Consider the following 24823-nt stretch of genomic DNA (forward strand, 5'->3'; position numbering starts at 1 on the left):
ATTCATCAGTCAGTATTTCAGTATATCTAAAGCAGTGACTTAAAAAAACTTACAGCTACAGTCCCATCGTCACACCCTAAAAATTAATCATCACTCCAAAATAACATCAGATATCCCATCACTATTCAGATGTTACTGATTCTTTTATAAGTTTTTTTACAGTTGATTTATTTAAATCAAAATCTAAATATGGTCCATACATTGTAATACATTGATATGTTTCTGAAATATTTAAGGAATCTACTGTCATCTCTTTTTTCTCCCTAGTAATACATGTATTGAAGAAAATGGATCATTTTTCCTAAAGAATTTCCCACATTCTGGACTTTGTTGATTGCATTCTTGCGATATCATCTGATTATGCTCCTTTGTGCCCTATATTTCCTGTAATCTGGTAGTTAGATCTAGGGACTTGAATGGATTCAGATTCACATTTTTGGCAAGAATAGATGGTGGTACCAGCTTTTACACTGAGGCAAGTTTTTTTTGTCTGGTTATCTCTGTGATTTTAGCAGCCATTGATATCATTGCCTAGATTCATTATTGCATTAGAAGTTGCAAATTGGAGACATTCTAATTTTTTGTTTTCTTTTTGTTTTGAGACTGAGTTTCACTCTTGTTGCCCAGGCTGGAGTGCAATGGCATGGTCTCAGCCCACTGCAACCTCCGCCTCCTGGGTACAAGTGATTCTCCTGCCTCAGCCTCCCGAGTAGCTGGGACTACCCATTAAATAACTGGTCCTTCCCCATTCATCTCAATCCCTAGTAACCTCTGTCCTACTTTCTGTCTTTATCAATCATCTATTCTAGATATTTTATATGTTTGGAATCATAAAGTATTTGTCCTTTTGTATCTGAGTTTTTTATTCATGTAGCATCATGTTTTCAGCATTCATCCATGTTATAGTATGTATCAGAATTTCACTCCTTCTATGACTGAATAATATTCCATTGCTTATGTATACCTCATTTTGTTTATCCATTCATCTGTTGATGGATACTTGGGTTGTTTCCACCTTTTCGCTCTCATGAATATTGCTGTAGCCACCAAACTGTTTTCCTCAGAACTGTGGTATTTCACATTCCCACCAGCAGTGTACCAGGGTTTCAATTTCTTTACAACCTTGCCAACACTTATTTTCTGCTTTTTGTTTTCTTTTTAATAGCCGTCCTAATGGGTGTGAAGTAGTATCTCATTATGGTTTTGATTTGTGTTTTCTAGGAACTATTGATTTTGAGCATCTTTTCATGTGCTTATTGGCCATTTTTATTTCTTCTTTGGAAAAATGTCTATTCACACAAGTCCTTTGCCCATTTTTGCATATCCTTTTTTTTTTTTTTTTTTTTTTTTTAAAGAGACAGATTCTTGCTCTGTTTGCTCAGGCTGGAGCATGCTGACATGATCATGGCTCACTGCAGCCTCAAATTCCCTGGCTCAAATGATCTCCTGCCTCTCAGCCTCCCAAGTAGCTGGGGATACAGGGGTGTGCCACTGTGCCCAGCTTGCCTACCTTTTTGAGACGGAGTCTAGCTTTGTCTCCAGACTGGAGTACAGTGGCTCAATTTCGGTTCACTGCAACCTCCACCTCCCAGGTTCAAGCAATTCTCCTGCCTCAGCCTCCCGAGTAGCTGGGATTACAGGCACGTGCCGCCACACCCAGCTAATTTTTGTATTTTTAGTAGAGACAGGGTTTCACCATGTTGTCCAGGATGGTCTCGATCTCCTGACCTCGTGATTCAGCCACCTCTGCCTCCCAAAGTGCTGGGATTACAGGCGTGAGCCATCGCGCCTGGCCACTTGCCTACCATTTTTAAGTTGCCATTTTCTTGATTCAGCATTCCCTTGGTTGCTGTAACCCTTCTTTGACTATTTTCTAGAGTTTTGACAAAGTTGGTTCTAAGAGTTTCTACTTGTCTTTCGATATTTCTGTAGAGGGGACAGGTGCCTGGACCTACCTATTCTTCCATTTTGCTGATGTCACCCTCAAGAGTTTAATTTTCCTTTTTCTTTTTCTCTCACTTTCTTTCAATAAGGAGTTTAAACATTTTAAATCTGTATATATAATCATGTGTCACTTAATGGAGGGGGTACATATTGAAAAGTGTGTCATTAGGCAGTTTTGTCATTGTGTGAATGTCATACAACGTATTTTCACAAACCTGATGGTACAACCAACTGTACACATAGGCTGTATGGTGTAATAGTGCTCCTAGGCTACAAACCTGTACAGCATGTTCCTGTACCAAATACTGTAGGCAGTTATGATATAATGGTAAAGTATCATAACATATGGTATGTATGATATAATATTTGCATATCTAAACGTATCTCAACATAGAAAAGGCACAGTAGAAGTATACTATTATAATCTTACGGGACCACCATTGTATATGCAGTCCGTCATTAACCAAAATGTTGTTACACAGTGTATTACTGTATTTGGAATGTATTTTGGTTATGGTAATGTCACATTACTGTTGAGTTTATTAAAGAGTTCATCTCAGGCTGGAGTGCTGTGGTGCAGTCTCGGCTTACTTCAACCTCTGCCTCCTGGGTTCAAGTAATTCTCGTGCCTCAGCCTCCCGAGTAGCAGGGATTACAGATATGTGTCATCATGCCAAGCTGATGTTTTTTTTTTTTTGGAGATGGAGTCTCACTCTGTCACCCAGGCTGGAGTGCAGTGGCGTGATCTCCGCTCACTGCAAGCTCCGCCTCCCAGGTTCACACCATTCTCCTGTCTCAGCCTCCCGAGTAGTTACAGGTACCCACCACCATGCCCGGCTAATTTTTTATATTTTCTAGTAGAGACAGGGTTTCACTGTGTTAGCCAGGATGGTCTCTGTCTCTTGACCTCGTGATCTGCCTGCCTCGGCCTCCCAAAGGGCTGGGATTACAGGCGCGAGCCACTGCGCCTGGCCGCCAAGCTGATTTTTGTATTTTTAGTAGAGATGGGGTTTTCCCATGTTGGACAGGCTGGTCTCGAACTCCTGGCCTGAAGTAATCCAACTGCCTCGGCCTCCCAAAGTACTGGGAGTACAGGCATGAGCCACCATACCTGGCCTCATCTTTTTTATTTAAAAAAAAAAAAAATCTAGTAGTATAGACTCACATATTTTTGTTTTATTCAATGAAGCATAATCCACTAGTATTGTTATTTTTTTTGGTGTTCAGTTTACCAGATTTACCCAATGGGAGCCCCTTCAGAGTGGCTTTGGAGTCACTTTTTCTTTTCATTTTTTCTTTTTAATTTATTATTTGTTTATTTTTTGAGACAGAGTCTCACTTACTCTGTTACGAGAGCTGGAGTGCAGTGGCGCAGTCTCGGCTCACTGCAAGCTCCGCCTCCAGGGTTGAAGTGATTCTCCTGCCTCAGCCTCCCAAGTAGCTGGGATTACTTGCGCCTGCCACCATGCCCGGCTAATTTTTATATTTTTAGTGGAGATGGGTTTTCACCGTGTTGGCCAGACTGGTCTCAAACTCCTGACCTCAGGTGATCTGCCCGCCTTGGCCTCCCAAATTTCTGGGATTACAGACATAAGCCACCACGCCTGGCCCTGTCCTTATCATTCTTTGGGTACCTTTACTGGGGCAAAAGTGTTCCATGTTCATGTTTCTCTGCTCCTGCCTGAAGTTATCCTTTTCTCGAAGGAGCCATTTAGGAAAAACATTCTCCTTACACAGTAGAATATGTAGAAACCAAGATAAAGACACTTGGTGTGCTCATTGCTTCTGGTATGTCTTTGCTTCCAGGCCTTCTCAGAAGATCAGTGGTTTGGACTACAGCTGTCACTTGGTGTCCCAGATTGGTTCCAGGACCCCCATAGATACCCAAATCTGCTGATGCTCAAGTCCCTTGCATAAAATAGCATATTATTTGCAGATAACGTATGCACATCCTCCTGTATACTGTAAATCACCTTTAAATTACTTATAATACCTAATACTATGTAAATAATGGTTATGTAATTTTTAAATTTGTATTATTTTTTGCTGTATTGTTTTTCTTATTTTTTTCCCTGAATATTTTTGATCCATGATTGGTTGAGCCTGCAGATGCATAGGGCTGTTGTCCAGGCTGGAGCACAGTGGCATGATGATGGCCCACTGCAGCCTTGAACTCCTGGGCTCAAGTGATCCTCTCACCTCAGCACCTCAACCTCCTGAGCAGCTGGAACCACAGAGGTGCACCATAATGCCTGGCTAATTTTTTTTTTTTTTTTTTTTGTCTGAAACGGAGTCTTGTTCTGTTGCCCAGGCTGGAGTGCAGTGGTGTGATTTCAGCACACTGCAACCTCTGCCTCCCAGGTTCAAGTGATTCTCCTGCCTCAGCCTCCTGAATAACTGGGACTACAGGTGCATACCACCACACTCGGCTAATTTTTATATTTTTTAGAAGAGACAGGGTTTCACCACGTTGGCCAGGCTGGTCTCTAACTCCTGGCCTCAAGTGATCCACCCACGGCCAGGCATGGTGGCTCACACCTGTAATCCCAGCACTTTGAGAGGCCGAGGCAGGCGGATCACCTGAGGTCAGGAGTTCGAGACCAGCCTGACCAACATAGAGAAACCCCAACTCTACTAAAAATACAAAATTAGCCGGGCATGGTGGTGCATGCCTGTAATCCCAGCTACTCGGGAGGCTGAGGCAGGAGAATCTCTGGAACTCAGGAGGCGGAGGTTGTGGTGAGCCAAGATTGTGCCATTGCAGTCCAGCCTAGGCAACAAGAGCGAAACTCCATCTCAAAAAAAAAAAAAAATGACCCACCCAACTTGGCCTCCCAAAGTGCTGGGATTACAGGTATGAGCCACTGCACCCAGCCATTTTTTATAGAGACAGTCTCACTATTTTACCCAGGCTAGTCTTGAACTCCTTGGCTTAAGCAATCCTCCTACCTTGGCCTCTCAAAGTACTGGAATTACAGATGTGAGCCATACGCCCAGTTCATTGGCTAAGTCAAATGGTATATTATACTTTTTTTCATCGTAAGTTTTAAGAAGTCTTTCTTTTTTCAGATTATCAGACTTGAAAATGTATTTTCTATCATTGCTTTATTTTGTAGATGGAAATGACAGCTTTGAGTTTGCTCACTTTTTCTTTAGACCCTTTTAAGTAACATTTTAGGACTACATGGTAACTTACATATTAAGCTTCTTACTTACTTTTTTTTTACTTACTTTCTTTTTACTTTTACAGTAAGGCAAAAGAGAATGAAAGACGTAGATAACCTCAAAAGTGTAAAACAAGAATGGTAAGTTAATTCAAACTGAATTGCTTTGTTAATGCCTTTGTTAATATCGTTCTGTGTTTTTGTTACATTTCACTGGCAGAGATAGTAGAGTAAGTTTTAATTATGTGTGACTACTTCATTGTCATCTATTATGTTGAAGTAATTTTCTTACCATAGCTGCATTAAACAAATTTTTTTGAAGTTACTGAATGTTTTTTGTTATTAATTTTAAAAAGTTAAATTATCTGTGTTCATACATTACTTCTGTTATTTGATAAATCAAATAACTGTTTACCTCATTAGCCTCTTGTGATAGATATACTATTTTAGTGTCATGGTGGAAATATGGCTTTGGAGTCAGATAAACCTAGGCTTGAATCCCATCTCTGCCTTGTATTAGCTCTCTGGCCTTCAGGCAGCTTAGGTAAATTCTTTGAGCCTCAATATCTCATCTATAAAATGAGGATATAAATACCTACCTATCTGAAAGGTTTATGTGTGTATCTTTTTTTCTTTTTTCTTTTTTTTCTTTTCTTTTCTTTTTACAGACAAGTTGTCTGTTGCCCAGGCTACAGTGCAGTGGTGCAATCATAGCGTATTGAAGCCTTGAATTCCTGGGGTCAAGTGATCATCTCACCTTGACTTCCTGAGTAGCTAGGACCACAGGCTTATACCACTGCACCCAGTTAATTTTTAAATTTCTTGTAGCAGTGTGGTCTCACTATATTGCTCAGAACTCCTGGCTTCAAGCGATCCTCCTGCCACAGCCTCTCAAAATGCTGGGATTATAAGCGTGAGCCACCATGCTTGGCCTATTATTTATTTTTTCACTCAGGTGTTTATAGGTTTACATAAATATTTGATGCTAATTATATAATTGTGAGGTTGTTGGCCGGGCACAGTGGGTCACGCCTATAATCCCAGCACTTTGGGAGGCCAAGGCAGGTGGATCATCTGAGGTCAGGAGTTCAAGACCAGCCTGGACAACATGGCAAAATCCCATCTCTACTAAAAATACAAAAATTAGCTAGGCGTGGTGGTGGGCGCCGGTAATCCCAGCTACTCGGGAGGCTGAGGAAGGAGAATTGCTTGAACCTTAGAGGCAGAGGTTGCAGTGAGCCAAGATCACAGCACTGCACTCCAGCCTGGGTGACAGAGCAAGACTCCTCCGTCTCAAAAAATAAATAAATAAATAATTGTGAAGTTGTGTCAGAGGTCTCCAAGACCACCCCTAGTTTTGATGATTTACTAGAAGAATTTGTAAGATTTAGCATGTAGTTGTGCTCCTGATTATAATTTATTACAGTGAAGGGTTACAAAGCAAAATCAGCAAAGGGAAAAAGTGCATGGGGAAAACCAGGCACAAGCTTCCAGGGGTCCTCACCCAGTGGAGTCGCCCAGGATGTACTTAATTCCCCCAGTAACAAGTTGTGACAAATACATGTGAAATATTGTCTACCGGGAAAGTTCATTGGCGATGAGCCTAGAGTTTATAGTGGGAGCTAGTCACATCCTAAAATTTCAGACTCTTATAAGGAAAGTAGGAGTTCAATATAAATCACATTGTTTATACAAACTGTACATTGAGCCATCCTTACAAATTTAGGACGATGGGAACCTTCTAGAAATTCAAGTTTGCAGATGTGGCCAGGTGCGGTGGCTCATGCCTATAATCCCAGCACTTTGGGAGGCCAAGGTGGGTGGATCATGATGTCAGGAGATCGAGACCATCCTGGCTAACACGGTGAAACCCCGTCTCTAGTAAAAATACAAAAAAAATTAGCCAGGCGTGGTGGCAGGCGCCTGTAGTCCCAGCTACTTGGGAGGCTGAGGCGGGAGAATGGCGTGAACCCGGGAGGCAGAGCTTGCACTGAGCCGAGATCGCACCACTGCACTCCAACCTGGCTGACAGAGCGAGACTCCGTCTTAAAAAAAAAAACAAAAACAAATCCAAGTTTGCAGATGCCAGCCCAGGACTAACCTTGTAAGCAAGTCTTTCAAAAGATAGCAATCAGATCTGCTATATTAACTCATTTCTAAACAGCGATAAATTGAATGATTTGAAATGGTAAAATTAACTTAGAACAGGCCTGTTTTAAAATGGCTTTATTGAAATATAATTCACATACCATATAATTCATTCACTTAAAATATATAGTTCAATAGTTTTTAGTATGCTCACAGATCTGTGCAGTCATTACCATAGTCAATTTTAACGCGTTTATATTACCCCAAAGAGAAACCTCATATCCGTTAGCAATCCCACCCATTGTCCTATGCCTTGCCCCTGACAACCATGAAACTGCTTTCTTTTTTTGAGACGGAATCTCACTTTTTGCTCAGGCTGGAGTGTAATGGCATGATCTCGGCTCACTGCAACCTCCACCTCCCAGGTTTAAGCAGTTCCCCTGCCTCAGCCTCCTGAGTAGCTGGGATTACAGGCACGCCCCACCATGCCCAGCTAATTTTTTTTGTATTTTTAATGGAGATGGGGTTTTACCATATTGGCCAGTCTGGTCTCAAACTCCTGACCTCAGGTGTTCTGCCCATCTCAGCCTCCCAGAGTTCTGGGATTACAAGTGTGAGCCACTGCGCCTGGCCCATCTGCTTTCTATGTCTACAGATTTACCTGTTCTGGACATTTCATATAAATGCAGTTATACAATATGTGGTCTTTCGTGACTGACTGCTTCCACTTAGCATGTTTTCAAGGTTCACCTATGTTGTAGAGCATGTATCAGTATGTACTTTGAAATTTTTTTGATTGTTTTTTTTTGAGATGGAGTTTTGCTCTTGTCACCTAAGCTGTGGTGCAGTGGCACAATCTTGGCTCACTGCAACCTCCGCCTCCCAAGTTCAAGCAATTCTCCTGCCTCAGCCTCCCAAGTAGCTGGGACTACAGTTGTGCGCCACCACACCTGGCTAATTTTTGCATTTTTAGTAGAGATGGGGTTTCACCATGTTGTCCAGGCTGATATCGAACTCCTGACCTCAGGTGATCCGCCCACCTCGGCCTCCCAAAGTGCTAGGATTACAGGCACGAGCCACTATGCCTGGCCTGTACTTTGAATTTTAAGTAAAATATTTAGTAAAGTACCTACACAAAAATATAGGTGATAGTTTATAATTTTCTTTGTAACAAAAATGGATTTGTAAAAATGTTTTGTTAAAAACAATGGCCCAGGGAAAAATGAAAAGAAAACTACCTTTTTTTTTTTTTTTTTGAGATGAAGTCTTGCTTTGTCACCCAGCTGGAGTGCAATGGCGTGATCTCGGCTCACTGCAACCTCCACCTCCCAGGTTCAAGTGATTCTCCTGCCTCAGCCTCCCAAGTAGCTGGGACTGTAAGTGCTAACTTTTGTATTTTTAGTAGAGATGGGGTTTTACCATGTTGGCCAGGATGGTCTTGATCTCTTGACCTCGTGATCTGCCCACCTCGGACTCCCATAGTGCTGGGATTACAGGCATGAATCACTGCACCCGGCCTCTTTTTTTTTTTTTTTCTTTTTTGAGACGGAGTCTTGCTCTGTCACCCAGACTGGAGAGCAGTGGCATGATCTCGGCTCACTGCAACCTCTGCCTCCCAGGTTCAAGCAATTCTCCTACCTAAAGTCTCCCGAGTAGTTGGGATTACAAGCGCCCGCCACCATGCCTGGCTAATTTTTGTACTTTTAGTAGAGATGGGGTTTCACCGTGCTGTCCAGGCTGGTCTTGGACTCCTGACCTCAGGTGATCTGCCGCCTCGGCCTCCCAAAGTGCTGGGGTTACAGGCATGAGCCACCACGCCCGGCCAAAAAGTGCTTTTGGACTTACAGTTCCACATGGCTGGGGAAGCCTCACAATCCTGGCAGAAGGCAAGCAAGAGCAAGTTACGTCTTAAGATGGATGGCAGCAGGCAAAGAGAGAGAGTTTGTGCAGGGGAACTCCTCTTTTTAAAACCATCACATCTTGTGAGACTTATTCATTATCATGAGAACAGCATGGGAAAGACTTCCTCCCATGATTCAGTTACCTCCCACTGGTCCCTTCCACAACACATGGGAATTCAAGATGAGATTTGGGTGGGGACACAGCCAAACCATATCAATGACCCAACTGAAAAATGGAAGAAAATGCCAGGTTCAGTGGCTCACACCTGTAATCCCCACACTTTGGGAGGCTGAGGCGGGCATATCACGAGGTCAGAAGTTCGAGACCAGCCTGACCAACATGGTGAAACCCCATCTCTACTAAAAATACAAAAATAAGCTGGGCATGGTGGCGCACGCCTGTAATCCCAACTACTTGGGAGGCAGAGGCAAGATTGCGCCACTGTACTCCGGCCTGGGTGAAAAAGCGAGACAGCGTCTCAGAAAAAAAAAAAAAGAAAGAAAAATGGAAGAAAACGTCTGAATAGACATTTCTCCAAAGAAGACATACAAATGATCAACAGGTGTATGTTCAATGTCACTGGTAATCATCAGGGAAATGCAAATCAAAATAAGAGTAATCACCTCACGCCTATCAGGGTGGCTATTATCAAAAAACAAAAGAGTTAGTCCTGGTGAGGATATGGAGAAAAGAGAACCCTTGTCCACTGTTGATGGGGATGCAAAATGGTGCATCTACTATGAAAAACAATATGGAGATTCCTCAAAAAATTAAAAATAGAATTGCCACAGAATGGATTACTGAATAGATCCAGGAATCCCACCTCTGGATATTATCCAAAGGAGTTAGAATCAGGATCTTGAAGAGGCTGGGTGCAGTGGCTCACATCTGTAATGCCAACACTTTGGAAAGCCAAGGCAGGAGGATCCCTTGAGGGAAGGACTTTGAAACCAGCCTGGTTCACATAGTGAGACCTCATCTCTACAAAAGAAAAATTAAAAAACTAGCCAGCTTGGTGACACATACCTGTAGACCCAGCTATTGAGGAGGCTGAGACAGGAGGATCATTTGAGCCTAGGAGTTCGAGGCTGCAGTAAGCCATGATCATGTCACTGCACTTCTCCATTCTGGGTGACAGAGCCAGATCCTGTCTCAAAAAAAAAAAAAGAAAAAAAAATCTCGAAAAGAGATGAATGGGTAAAGAATATATAATACATACCCCAAATGGAATTATTATCCAGTCTTTTTTTTTTTTTTTTTTTTTGGGATAGAGTTTCGCTCTTCTTGCCTGGGCTGGAGTGCAATGGCACAATTTCAGCTCACTGCAACCTCTGCCTCCCAGGTTCAAGTGATTCTCCTGCCTCAGCCTCCCAAGTAGCTGGCATTACAATTGTGTGCAACCACGCCCGGCTAATTTTCTATTTTTAGTAGACACAGGGTTTCACCATGTTGGTCAGACTGGTCTCAAACTCCTGACCTCAAGTGATCCGCCCGCCTCGACCTCCCAAAGTACTGGGATTACAGGCGTGAGCCACCATGCCCGGCTATTCAGTCTTGAGAAAGAAGGAAATTCTGCAGTATGCAACAACATAGATGAACCTTGAGGATATAATGGTGGTTGCCGGGGGCTAGGGGAAAGTGAAAATGAGGAGTTGCTAATCAGTGGGCATAAAGTTTCAGTTAAGCAAGATGAATAGATCCTAGAGATATGCTGAGCAACATAGTACCTATAGTTAACCACACTTTATTGTTCACTTAAAAATATGTTAAGAAGTTAGGTCTCATTTTAAGTGTTCTTTTAGAAAGTCCCTCACCTGAAACTTCTGTACTTTTAGTATTATGGGAACTCCTGACATTTTAAGACGTGTTTACTGGCTGAGCGCAGTGGCTCACACCTGTAATCCTAGCACTTTGGGAGGCCAAGGCAGGCAGATTTCTTGACCCCAGGAGTTCAAGACTAGCCTGGGGCACATGGTAAACCCTCATCTCTACAAAATACAAAAATTAGCTATTGGAGAGACTGGAACTATAGGCATGTGCCACCATGCCAGGCTAATTTTTCTTATTTTTTTTTATAGAGATGGGGTCTCCCTATGTTGCCCAGGCTGGTCTCAAACTCCTGGGCTCAAGGGATCCTCCCACCTCGGCCTCCTAAAGTGCTGGGATTATAGGCGTGAGCCACTGCACCCAGCCTTCTTTCCAATCTGTATACATTTTATTTCCTTTCTTTATCTTACTGGATTAGCTAGGACTTCCAGTACAACACTGATGAGGAATGGTGAGACGCAACATCCTTGTCTTGTTCCTGATCTTAGTGGGAAAGTGTCTAGTTTCTCGTGATTAAATATGATGTTAGATGTAGGCTTTTGCAGACATTCTTTACCAAGTTGAGGAAGTTCCCTTTCTATTCCTAGTTTGTGGGGGTTTTATTATGAATGGTTGTTAGATATTGTCTAATGCTTTTTCTGCATATGTTGATATGATTATATTATTTTTCTTCTTTAGACCGGTGATGTGATAGATTACATGAATTGATTTTCAGTGTTAACCCACTGCAGCCTCACATACCTAGGATAAATCCTGCACGGTTGTGGTGTTTACTTTTTTTTTTATACATTGTTGTATTCTGTTTGGTAATATTTTGTTGAGTGTTTTTGCAAATATGTTCATGATAAATTTTCTGTAGCTTTCCTTTCTTGTAATGTCTTTGGTTTTAGTATTAGCATAGTGTTATCCTTGTAGCATGAGTTAAAAGTTCCCTCTGCGGCCGGGCGCGGTGGCTCAAGCCTGTAATCCCAGCACTTTGGGAGGCCGAGACGGGCGGATCACGAGGTCAGGAGATCGACACCATCCTGGCGAACACGGTGAAACCCCGTCTCTACTAAAAAATAAAAAAACACTAGCCGGGCGAGGTGGCGGGCGCCTGTAGTCCCAGCTACTCGGAAGGCTGAGGCAGGAGAATGGCGTAAACCCGGGAGGCAGAGCTTGCAGTGAGCTGAGATCCCCCCACTGCACTCCAGCCTGGGCGACAGAGCGAGACTCTGTCTCAAAAAAAAAAAAAAAAGTTCCCTCTGCTTCTATTTTCTGGAAGAGGTTATAGAGAATTGGTATTATTTCTTTCTTAAATTTTTGGTAGAATACTTCAGTGACATCATCCAGGCCCAGTGCTTCTGTTTTGGAAGGTTACATATTATTGATTTAATTCCATTAGTATCCATAAGCCTGTTCATATTATCTATTCCTTCTTGTGTGTGTTTTGATAGAGTGTGCCTTATAAAAAATTGGTTCATTTCATCTAAGTTATCAATTTTAGGGGCATAAAGCAGTTCTTAATGCCTTTGCTACTCTTTCTTCCTGTGCGTATACACTCAAAAGTGAAACAAACCCATTACCACCTGTTCAATGGAGCCAGAGTGCCCCAGTTTTCTTTTTTTTTTTTTTTTTTTTTGAGACGGAGTCTCGCTGTGCTCCCAGGCTGGAGTGCAGTGGCGTGATCTCGGCTCACTGCAAGCTCCGCCTCCCGGGTTCACGCCATTCTCCGGCCTCAGCCTCCCAAGTAGCTGAGACTACAGGCGCCCGCCACCACGCCCGGCTAGTTTTTTGTATTTTTAGTAGAGACGGGGTTTCACCATGTTAGCCAGGATAGTCTCGATCTCCTGACCTCGTGATCCACCCGCCTCGGCCTCCCAAAGTGCTGGGATTACAGGCTTGAGCCACCGCGCCCGGCCGCCCCAGTTTTCTGAACTGTATTTTATATCTCTTGTTGTAGTTATTTTCTTTCTTTTTTTTTTAAAGACGGACTCTCGCTCTGTTGCCAGGCTGGAGTGCAGTGGCGTGATCTTGGCTCACTACAACCTCTGCCTCCCAGGTTCAAGCATTTCTCCTGCCTCAGCCTCCCAAGCAGCTGGGACTACAGGCGCCTGCCACCATGCCCGGCTCATTTTTGTATTTTTAGTAGAGATAGAGTTTCACCATGTTGGCCAGATGGTCTTGATCTCTTGACCTCATGATCCGCCCACGTTGGCCTCCCAAAGTGCTGGGATTACAGGCATGAGCCACCGCACCCGGCCTACCAGTTATTTTCTCTCTCTTTCTCTTTTTTTTTTTTTTTTATGTTTTTGTTTTTCTTTAGAGACAGGGTCTTACTCTGTTGCCCAGGCCTGGAGTACATTGACATGATCTCAGTTCACTGCAACCTTGGCCTCCTGGGCTCAGCCTCCCAAGTCGCTGGGGCTACAGGCTGCACCACCATGCCCAGCTAATTATTTTCTTTTTTTATAGAGATGGGGTTTCGCCATGTTGCCCAGGCTGGTCTCCAATTCCTGGGCTCAAGCAATTCTCCCACTTTGACCTCCCAAAATGCTGGGATTACAGGCATGAGCCATTGTGCCTGGCTGTATTTTCTATTATAACTATTTCCTACTATACATCTCCACTCTACTCTACTCTTACTATACATTTCCACTCCACTCCACTCTACTGTACTCTGAACCTCTTATAAACATAGACTGTTTCTTACTCATCTTCATATATCCCTGTCACCTAGCATGTAGTAGATACTCAATAAATATTTGAGTAATTTGAATTCACATGATGAAGTTTAATAGAATTTACACATTAAATAAATAACATGAAGGAATAAAATTTCAGCTACTCTGGATGCTCAGCTTTATTGGCTTTGTATTTAGTAATTACTGATGGAGCACCAACTACCATCTGAACAGAAGAAACAGTTAAATACCAGAAAACATAAAATGGTTATAATGATATTACTAATATTTGAGAGTGTACTGTGTGCCAGTGTGTATACTGGTACTTACTATATACCATGTAAAGGCTTTTATATATGTTTTCATTTAATCTTCACAACAACCATGTGAAATAAGTGGTGGTATCTGTATTTTGCAAGCAAAGCAAATCACATAGAAGTTAAGTTTCTTACCCATTGTCAGTGTGACTAAATGAAGGCACTTAAATACAAACAGCAATGCCCAGACTTTTAGACAGTGTGCTATACTGCTATGTGACTATGCTGATTAAAGGGAGGGGAAAATCACTAGTGTTATAAGAAACCATCTTAGGGTGTAACTATTTCTGTGTAAGAGGTATCATGTCATTGCTTTGGAAAAGGCATAATACTTTGTGATAATGTGGAGTGTTTTAAGAGTATATACAAGAGGACTACCTAGGGAAGGAAAAAAATGTATACCTAAGTTAAAGCACTGCCCTGAGTATCAGCATTTTGGTAACAATATAGTGATGGCCTTTTTTTTTTTTTTTTAAGAGACAAGGTCTCACTATGTTGCCCAGGCTAAAATGCAGTGGTTAGTCACTGCATTCTAGTGGGCTCAGTCAGAACACACTACAGCCTCAAACTCCTGGCCTCAAGTGATGCTCCTCAAGTGACTACAGATGTGCACCACCACGCCAAGGCTCAGTGATGGCTGTTTTCCATGACAGTCTAGCATAGTGATTAAGAGCAGAGGCACTGGTAGCTTGAGTTCAGTTCCTAGCACTGCCTCCTAATAGCTTTGTGGTCTCTGGCAAATTACTTAAGCTTTTTCTTCATCTATTAAATGGGGATAAAAATAATACCTACCTTTTAGGGTCATTGTGAGGATTTGAATGAGTTGGCACACGTAAGGTACTTAGAATAGTTCTTTATAAGATGTCATGGTTAGGATCACAGACTTAGGAAACAGAGTAGTATGGTGGTAAGTTAACAGTTTCTAACTTATATTTCCTGGCACAGTATAAGAGGTATAGAAGTATGATTGTTATTATTTATAGAATTTGAGAAGTCATATTTCTGTACTTTTATAAAATTTCCTGTGTGATTTCAAAAGAGAACAACCAGAAACCATCTTTTCTAGCAAACAGAATCTTAGATAATGTTTCTTTTTTTTTTTTTTTTTTTTTTTGAGACGGAGTCTCACTCTGTCGCCAGGCTGGAGTGCCGTGGCATGATCTCGGCTCACTGCAGCCTCTGCCTCCCAGATTCAAGCGATTCTTCTGCCTCAGCCTCCTGAGTAGCTGGGACTACAGGTATGCGCCACCACGCCTAGCTAATTTTTGTATTTTTAGTAGAGATGGGGTTTCATCACGTTGTCCAGGATGGTCTCGATCTCTTGACCCTGTGATCCACCCACCTCAGCCTCCCAAAGTGCTGGGATTACAGGCAGGAGCCACTGTGCCCGGCCTCTCCAAAACATTCTTAAAACTCAGCCAGCTGTGGCAATGTGCGCCTATAGAACCAGCTACTTGGGGAAGAATCACTTGAGCCCAGGAGGTTGAGGCAGCAGTGAGCTGTAATCATGCACTCCATCCTGGGTGACAGAATGAGACTCTGTCTCAAAAATAAACAAATAAATCACTATAAATAAAGTCTTCAGTGGGAAATATTCTGAAGTGTGCAAAGGAGCAAAAATGCAATTGTTGCTGATCCCCTTTAGTTCAAGAGTGTTTTATGTTACCAAAAAATGCATAGTAATCCCTTTTAAAGCCATTTTGAACCCTTTAAAAATAACACATTTTGGCCAGGAGCAATGGCTCACACCTGTAATCCCAGTACTTTGGGTGGCCAAGACAGGCATATCACTGAAGCCCAGGAGTTTGAGAGCAGCCTGGGCAACATGGTGAAATCCCATCTCTACAAAAAATTAGCTGGACATGGTGGTGCAAGCCTGTAGTCCCAGCTACTTGGGGGTCTGAAGTGGGAAGACTGGTTGAGCCCTGGAGGTTGCGACTGTAGTGAGCTGAAATCGCGCCACTACACTCCAGCCTGCGCGACAGAGAGGGACCTTGTCTCAAAAAAACCTTTAAAAACAAAGAAAACACCACACATTTTTTACTCCAGACCAGTGGTTTTTAACCTGGAGAGATTTTGCACCTAGACACATTTGGCAATGTGAAGAGATGTTTTTGGTTGTTACAACACTGGGGATTGGGGATGGGCCAGGGATGAGGATCCTACTTGTTGTATCTCATGGGTAAAGGCCAAGGATACTGTTAAACATCTGCAACAGTGATCCCCAACTTTTTTGGCACCAGCGACTGGTTTTGTGGAAGACAGTTTTTCCACCGACCTGTGGGGGGAGAAGAGGAGATGATTTTGGAATGATTCAAGCACATTACATTTATTTGCACTTTATTTCTATTATTATTACATTGTAATGTATAATGAAATAATTATACAGCTCACCATAATGTAGAATTAGTGGGAGCCCTAAGCTTGTTTTCCTGCAACTAGATGGTCCCATTTGGGGGCGATGGAAAACAGCGACAGATCATGAGGCATTAGAGTCTCATAAGGAGCATGCAGCCTAGATCCCTTGGATGCTCAGTTCACAGGTTCATGCTCCTATGGGAATCTAATGCCACCACTGATCTGACAGGAGGCAGAGCTCAGGTGGTAATGTGAGCGATGGGAGTGACAGTAAATACAGATGAAGCTTTGCTTGCTCGCCTGTCACTCACCACCTGCTGTACGACCTGGTTCCTGACAGGCCATGGGCCTAGGGATTGGGGATCCCAATCTCCAAGGCACAGGACACCTCATACAGCAAAGCCTTATTCATTTCTAAATGTTAATAGAGCTGAAGTTGAGAAAACCCTGCTCTGAACTAAAAAGGGGTTAATGACTTCCCCAAGATTATATTAACTTAGAAGAGGGCCTGAACTACAGACATGCACATAGCATCTAAGTTCAATATCCTTAACTAGAACAAAATAAGTAAATTTTTAGAGACCTAATAGTTAATAGTGCCTGTTTTTCTTTATCTTTAGGGTTTGTGAAACAGGATCTGATAATCAACCTCTTAGTAATAATCAACAATCAAATTGTGAATATTTTGTTGATAGCCTTTTTGAGGAAGCTCAGAAGGTTGGTTCCAAATGCGTGTCTCCCACTGAACAGAAGAAACAGGTAAATAAATGTCTATTACTTTTCTTTTTCTTCCAGTGTTTCTCAATATATGGATCTGTTAGAGGGTCCCTAAGGTCAAAATTGTTTTGTTTGTTTGAGACAAGGTCTTTCTCTGTCACCAAGACTGGAGTGCAGTGGCTCGATCCGATCTTGGCCCACGGCAGCCTCAAGCTCCTGGGTTCAAGCAGTCCTCCTGCCTCGGCTTTCCTGGGTAGCCTGGAGCTCAGGCACACACCACCATGCCCAGCTAATTGTTTTGTTCTTTTGTAGAGATTGGGTCTTGCTTTGTTGCCCAGGCTGGTCTCAAATTCCTGGGCTCAAGTAGTTCTCCTGCCTCGGTTTCCCAAAGTGCTGGGATTATAGGTATGAGGCCAAAACTGTTTTCATAATAGATATTATTTCCCTTTTTCACTATGTTCACAAGGTAGGGACACCTATAATCCCAGCACTTTAGGAGGCTGAGGCAGAAGGATCACTTGAGCCTAGGAGTTAAAAACCAGTCTGGGCAATAAAGCAAGACCTATCTCTACAAAAGAATAAAAAAATTAACTGGGCATGGTGGCATGTGCCTGTAGTCCCAGGTTCTTGTGAGACTGAGTTGGGAGGATTGCTTGAGCTCAGGAGTTTGAGGCTACAGTGAGCCATGACCGTACCACTGTACTCCAGCCTGGGTGACAGAGTGAGACCCTGACTGGTAAGGTAAGGGTAGGGTAAGGTAAAAAACTAACTGTTCATTTTGCACTGATATTGCAAAAGTAGTGGTGGGTAAAACTACAACACCTTAGCAGGAATCAAGGCAGTGGCAACAAACTGCTGGCAGTTACAGGTTAACATCCCAAACCCACCGAATCCAAAAATCCAAAATGCTTCAAAATCCAAAATTTTTTAGTACTGACATGATGCTTAAAGGAGATGCTCATTGGGGGCATTTCAGATTTTGAGTTTTGAATTTGGAAAGCTCAACCAGCAAATATTTCAGAATCTGAAATTCAAAACCCTTCTGGTCCCAAGCATTTCAGATAAGGGATATTCAACCTGTACTTTATTCTTTGCATATACTTCCAAGGGGGAAAAAAAAACTAATTTTAATTAAGAATGTCCTTGATGAAGCAGTAGAATTTATAAATTTTGTATCTCGGCCAGGCGTGGTGGCTCATGCCTGTAATCCCAGCACTTTGAAAGGCTGAGACGGGCAGATCATGAGGTCAGGAGTTCAAGATCAGCCTAATCAACATGATGAAACCCTGTCTCTACTAAAAGTACAAAAATTAGCCGGGCATGGTGGCGCATGCCTATAGGCCCAGCTACTCAGGAGGCTGAGGCAGAAGAATTGCGTGAACCTGGGAGGTGGAGGTTGCAGTGAGCCGAGATTGCACCGCTGCACTCCAGCCTGGGCGACAGAGCTAGACTTGGTCTCAAAATAAATAAATAATTTAATTAATTAATTATGTATCTCAAACCTTGAATATACATCTTAATATTCTGTGTGACAAAATGCAAAGTATACATAAAGTATTTCTATAATACACAGAAGTGTCTCAAGGAAAGGTGCAGTTATTTGAGATCAACAAACTGTCTGCTTTTTCATGGCATATTGTTTCTGCAAGAAAGAATGGTTTACATACAGACTATGGATATTCCAACTTGCTCTGTCACCCAGGCTGGAGTGCAATAGCAAGATCTCGGCTCATTGCAACCTCCACCTCCCAGGTTCAAGCAATTCTTCTGCCTCAGCCTCCCTAGTAGCTGGGATTATAGGCGCGCACCACCATGCCTGGCTATTGATTTGTGTTTTTAGTAGAGATGGGGTTTCACCATGTTGGTAAGGTTGGTCTCGAACTCCTGACCTTGTGATCTGCCCGCCTTGACTTCCCAAAGTTCTGGGATTACAGGCGTAAGCCACCACACCTGGCCTAGCAGATATTTTTTTTTTATTTGAGACAGAGTGTTGCTCTGTCACCCAAGCTGGAGTGCAGTGGTGCGATCTCGGCGCACTGCAAGCTCCGCCTTCCAGGTTCACGCCATTCTCCTGCCTCAGCCTCCCAAGTAGCTGGGACTATGGGCGCCCGCCACCACGCCTGGCTAATTTTTTATATTTTTAGTAGACAGGGTTTCACAGTGTTAGCCAGGATGGTCTTGCTCTCCTGACCTTGCGATCCACCTGCCTTGGCCTCCCAAAGTGCTGGGATTACAGGTGTGAGCCACCGCGCCTGGCTTTTTTTTTATTTTTATTTTTTAAATTTTTTTATTTTTTGAGATAGAGTCTTGCTCTGTCACCCAGGATGGAGTGCAGTGGCACAATCGGCTCACTGCAACCTCCATCTCCTGGGTTCAAGCCATTCTCCTGCTTCAGCCTCCCCAGTAGCTGGGATTACAGGCATGCACCACCATGCCTAGCTAATTTTTACATTTTAGTAGAGATGGGGTTTCACCATGTTGGACAGGCTGGTCTCAAATTCCTGACCTTGTGATCCACCCGCCTCAGCCTCCCAAAGTACTGGGATTACAGGCATGAGCCACCGCGCCCAGCCCTGCCTGGTAGATAGTTTCTAATAATGAATGAAGTGAGCCTGACACTTCAAGGAAAACAACTTATAGTAGCTCTTGAAAATGATAAATTTTTATTTAACCAACTTTTTTTTTTTTGAGACGGAGTCGCACTCTGTCGCCCAGGCTGGAGTGCAGTGGCATGATCTCGGCTAACTGCAAGCTTCGCCTCCCGGGTTCACACCATTCTCCTGCCTCAGCCTCCCCAGTAGCTGGGACTACAGGCGCCCGCCACCACACCTGGTTAATTTTTTTGTATTTTTAGTAGAGACAGGGTTTCACCGTGTTAGCCAGGATGGTCTCGATCTCTTGACCTTGTGATCTGCCCTCCTCGGCCTCCCAAAGTGCTGTGATTACAGGCATGAGCCACCGCGCCTGGCCTTAACCAACTTTTTAAGTGAAAATAACACTTTTAGAAAATTGCCACTATAGGCTGTGCTTGGTGGCTCACGCCTGTAATCCCACCACTTTGGGAGGCCAAGGTGGGTGAATCACTTGAGGCCAGGAGTTCAAGACTAGCCTGGCTAACATGGTAAAACTCTTTCTCTACTAAAAAATACAAAAAATTAGCTGGGCTTGGTGATGCACACCTGTAATCTCAGCTACTCAGGAGGTTAAGGCATGAGAATCACTTGAACCTGGGAGGCAGAGGTTGCAGTGAACCAAAATCGTGTCACTGCTCTCTAGCCTGGGTAACACAGCAAGACTGTCTCAAAAAAAAAAAAGAAAAGAAAAAGCCACCATACCTTGACAGTTTCTCAAAACTTAAGGAATTTCCTAGTGAGATTAGTGTCATTTTGATAAATATAAATTTTATTATATAATTAAATGTGTCAGCAGTTGGAAGATCTGCATAATTCAGAAAACCAGTATTTTCCAAATGACCAATATATGATGTTATAAAGTGATGCATGAGTAAAAGAGCCAAAGAATCACATATACTAAAAGATTTTAATGTAACAAGTATATGAAAAGATGGTTGGTAAGTTTCAGATTCCACATTCAGATTCTCAACTAACTTTTGAGATACTACTACTACTAATTAAATTTTGATGAAGTGTCAAAGAATATCCTGGGAAGGCTATTAAAATACTTCTTTTTCTAACTGCATAACTGTAAGAGGTTTGGTTTTTTAAAAAAACATTTCAGCCGGGCACGGTGGCTCAAGCCTGTAATCCTAGCACTTTGGTCAAGAGATCGAAACCATCCTGCCTAACCCGGTGAAACCCCGTCTCTACTAAAAAATACAAAAAACTAGCCGGTCGAAGTGGCGGGTGCCTGTAGTCCCAGCTACTCGAGAGGCTGAGGCAGGAGAATGGCGTAAACCTGGGAGGCGGAGCTTGCAGTGAGCTGAGATCTGGCCACTGCACTCCAGCCTGGGCGACAGAGCGAGACTCCGTCTCAAAAAAAAAAAAAAAGAAAAAGAAAAAAAAAAATTTAAATCAAAATAACATGTCAAAGCAGACTGCGAACGGTACCAATTACGAGACCCCAGCTGATTTTTTGACTTGAGACATTTAAAAAAGTATTTATGAAAAATCCCTTCACTCTGATTTGGTTTTCAAATTAAAACTTAATCTATTAGTTGTAAAAGGCTTATGTTGAAAAGTAGCAGGCTTGTTACTCCTTGGCCCTAGCATCTACTTTCTTTTTTCTTTTTTAAGTTGGCATTTCACTCCTGTTGCCCAGACTGGAGTGCAATGGTGCGATCTTGTCTCACCGCAGCTTCCGCCTCCCGGGTTCAAGCGATTCTCCTACCTCAGCCTGGGATTACAGGCATGCACCACCACGCCTGGCTAATTTGTATTTTTAGTAGAGACGGAGTTTCTCCATGTTGGTCAGGCTGGTCTTGAACTCCTGACCTCAGGTGATCTGCCTGCCTTGGCCTCCCAAAGTGCTAGGATTACAGGCATGAGCCACTGCATCCGGCCACATCTACTTTCCAGAGGCAACAAGTTATAACTCTTAGGTATTTCTACTGACACGAGCTTTCTGTTTCTGATAATATGCTAATAGTGATAGTTCTTGATTTTTCAGATTTTTGAATTATGTATTCACTTTGTATTATAGATAATAAGGATTTAACTCTTTTTCTACCTTCCGCCTCTCCCCAAATCACCTCTTCCCGTTCTTCTAACATAGTTATGTTACAATTGGGGATTAAATCAATTGTTATTTGTATCTGTAAAAGTGTAAATACCATACAACTGTACAGCATAAGCGAAAGCCACCATGCCTGGCCCACAAGTTAAAATTTTTCTAAGAGAAGACTGTGGTGAAACCCTCCTTCCTTCAGTGGACTGGTTGTCCACTGGGGAACTCTACTGCTCTTGCTCTGGAATCTATAATCCTGAGTATTCTCCTCTCTCCTGATTACTCAATTCTATGCCTCGCCCAACATCACCTCCTCCTTGTATTTTAATGTTTATGAAGCCAGTTGTATTAGTCCATTTTTACGCTGCTGATAAAGACATACCTGAGACTGGGAAGAAAGGAAGTTTAATTTGACTTACAGTTCCACATGGCTGGGGAGGTCTCCTGATCATGGCACCAGCAGCAGAAAATGAGCAAGAAGCAAAAGTGGAAACTCCTGATAAACCCTCCAGATCTTGTGAGACTTACTCACTATCACAAGAATTGCATGAGAAAGATGGGCCCCCATGATTTAATTATCTCCCCCTTGGTCCCTCCCACAACACATGGGAATTCTGGGAGATACAATTCAACTTGAGATTTTGGTGGGGACACAGCCAAACCATATCAATGATTTTAATTTTTTGTAGAAACTGGGTCTTGCTATGTTGCCAGGGCTGGTGTCCAACTCCTAGGCTCAAGCAGTCGTGCCTTGGCCTCCCGAAGTGCTGGGATTACAGGAGTGAACCACCCTACCCAGCTTGAATAGTGATAGAAGAAATTTTCAAAGAACATTCAATCCTACTACATTTTATTAACATGATGCATTTTGTTTCCTACTGTTTTGCAGGTAGATGTAAATATAAAATTATGGAAAAACGGATTCACCGTCAACGATGATTTCAGAAGTTATTCCGATGGTGCCAGTCAGCAGTTTTTGAACTCCATCAAAAAAGGGTGAGTAGCCAGGTGTGGTGGCTCAAGCCTGTAATCCCAAAACTTTGGCAGGCTATGGCGAGAGGATTGCTTGAGCTCAGGAGTTCAAGGCCAGCCTGGGTAGTAACATAGCCAGACCTTATCTCTACTTAAAAAAAACATTACCCAGCCAGCCCAGCTACTCAGGATTGCTTGCACGTGGGAGATTGAGGCTACAGTGAGACATACTTGCATCCTGCACTCCAGCCTGGGCAACAGCACGAGGCCCTGTCTCCAAAAAAAAAAAGGCGGGGGATGGGGGGCAGCGGGCATGGTGGCTCGTGCCTGTGATCCCAGCACTTTGGGAGGCCGAGGCGGGCAGATCACCTGAGGTTGGGAGTTCCAGACCAGCCTGACCAACATGGAGAAACCCCATCTCTACTAAAAATACAAAATTAGCCAAGTGTGGTGGCACATGCCTGTAATCCCAGCTACTCGGGAGGCTGAGGCAGGAGAATGGCTGAAATCCAAGAGGCGGAGGTTGCAGTGAGCCAAGATTGCACCATTGCATTCTAGCCTGGGCAACAAGAGCAAAACTCCATCTCAAAAACAAAACAAAACAAAAACAAGGTGGGGTAAGTAATCTTTGTAATAGGAAGATACTTTAGGCTTTTTTTTTTTTTTTGGTGAAAGAATCTATGTTAATGTTCACACACCCCCTACACATTCACAGATACACTTTTTCTTTTGTACATTCACATTTTTATAAGATGAATTTTCTTAAGAGAACCACAACTACAGGTTTTTTTTCAAGATGGTGTCTCGCTCTTTCACTCAGGCTGGAGTACGGTGGCATGATCTCAGCTCAATGCAGCCTCCGCATTCTGGGGTCAAGTGATTCTCGTGCCTCAGCCTCCCGAGTAGGTGAGATTACAGGTGCCTGCCACAGTGCCCGTCTAATTTTTATATTTTTAGTAAAGAACAGGGTTTTACCATGTTGGCCAGGCTAGTCTCGAACTCCTTACCTCAAGTGATGATCTGCCTGCTCTGCCTCCCAAAGTGCTGAGATTACAGGCGTGAGCCACCACGCCCAGCCAACAACTATAATTTTGAAGAAAGTTTAGGAACTTGAATTCTGATCAACCCAAATCTTACTTAAACTAATTTACTAAGTATTTTCTAATACCTCATTTTCTTTATTATTTAATATTTATGTTTAAATATCTTTAAAGTCTTTAAAATGATCATGGTAGAACTCTCTCTGACCCTTCTCTGGCTTGGCAGGCTGCCCGATTAATGAATAAAAATTTTAAAAGAAAAAAAATTGTTGCCGGACACAGTGGCTCACATCTGTAATCCCAGCACTTTGGGAGGCTGAGGCCGGTAGATCACAAGGTCAGGAGTTCGAGACCAGCCTGGCCAACATAGTGAAACCCCATCTCTACTAAAAATACAAAAATTAGCCGTGCATGGTGGCACATGCCTCTTAGTCCCAGCTACTCGGGAGGCTGAGGCAGGAGAATCGCTTGAACCCGCGAGGCAGAGGCTGTGGTGAGCCAAGATCATACCACTGCACCCTGGCCTGGGCAACAGAACCAGACTCCATGTCAAAAAAAAAAAATTGTAATGTTTACTATATATTTATGAATCTTAAATATTATACATGCTTGGTCTAGAAAATTTTTTTAAGTATTAAGAACTCGAAAATCAGCCAGGCGTTGTGGCTCATGCCTGTAATCGCAGCACTTTGGGAGGCCGAGGTGGGTGGATCACCTGTGGTCAGGAGTTCAAGACCAGCCTCGCCAACATGGCGAAACCCCATCTCTACTAAAATATACTAAAATTAGCTGGGCAAAGTAGCAGGCGCCTGTAATCTCAGCTACTTCAGAGGCTGAGGCAGGGAGAATTGCTTGAACCCAGGAGGCGGAGGTTGCAGTGAGCCAAGATGGTGCCACTGCACTTCAGCCTGGGTGACAGAGCGAGACTCTGTCTCAAAAAAAAAGAACTTAAAAATCACTTATAATTTAACCACTCACAAGTAACTGTTGTTAACATTTTTGTTGAATTTCATTCTATCATTTGTGTCCATAGATGCATATATATACTACATATATATTTATTTTTAAAACAATTTTAAAATCATCATCAAATATTTCAATATATCTGAATATTATTTTATCACAACAGTGCCCCATAATTTTTATAT

The 24823-nt window shown here is 42.9% G+C and overlaps 1 protein-coding gene across 9 annotated transcripts in view; it reads left to right on the forward strand.

Moving 5' to 3' along the window:
- The window catches only part of UBXN2A (UBX domain protein 2A), a 67859-nt gene that overhangs the window by 29432 nt on the left and 13604 nt on the right, over positions 1–24823 (forward strand). For 6 of the 9 annotated variants that reach the window (XM_017947322.3, XM_017947321.3, XM_017947326.3 and 3 more), the window contains exons 2-4: positions 5195–5249; positions 16884–17022; positions 22553–22659. In XM_017947322.3, coding sequence (XP_017802811.1) covers positions 5209–5249; positions 16884–17022; positions 22553–22659 — 287 coding nt within the window. In that variant the 5' untranslated portion in view covers positions 5195–5208. Of the gene's footprint in view, positions 1–3488; positions 3909–5194; positions 5250–16883; positions 17023–22552; positions 22660–24823 lie in introns of those variants that run through there. The other 3 variants (XM_021924629.2, XM_031654969.1, XM_021924628.2) reach the window with 3 other exon arrangements.

The sequence above is a fragment of the Papio anubis genome, chromosome 14, assembly GCF_008728515.1.
Source record: "Papio anubis isolate 15944 chromosome 14, Panubis1.0, whole genome shotgun sequence".
Taxonomy (NCBI): Eukaryota; Metazoa; Chordata; class Mammalia; order Primates; family Cercopithecidae; genus Papio; species Papio anubis.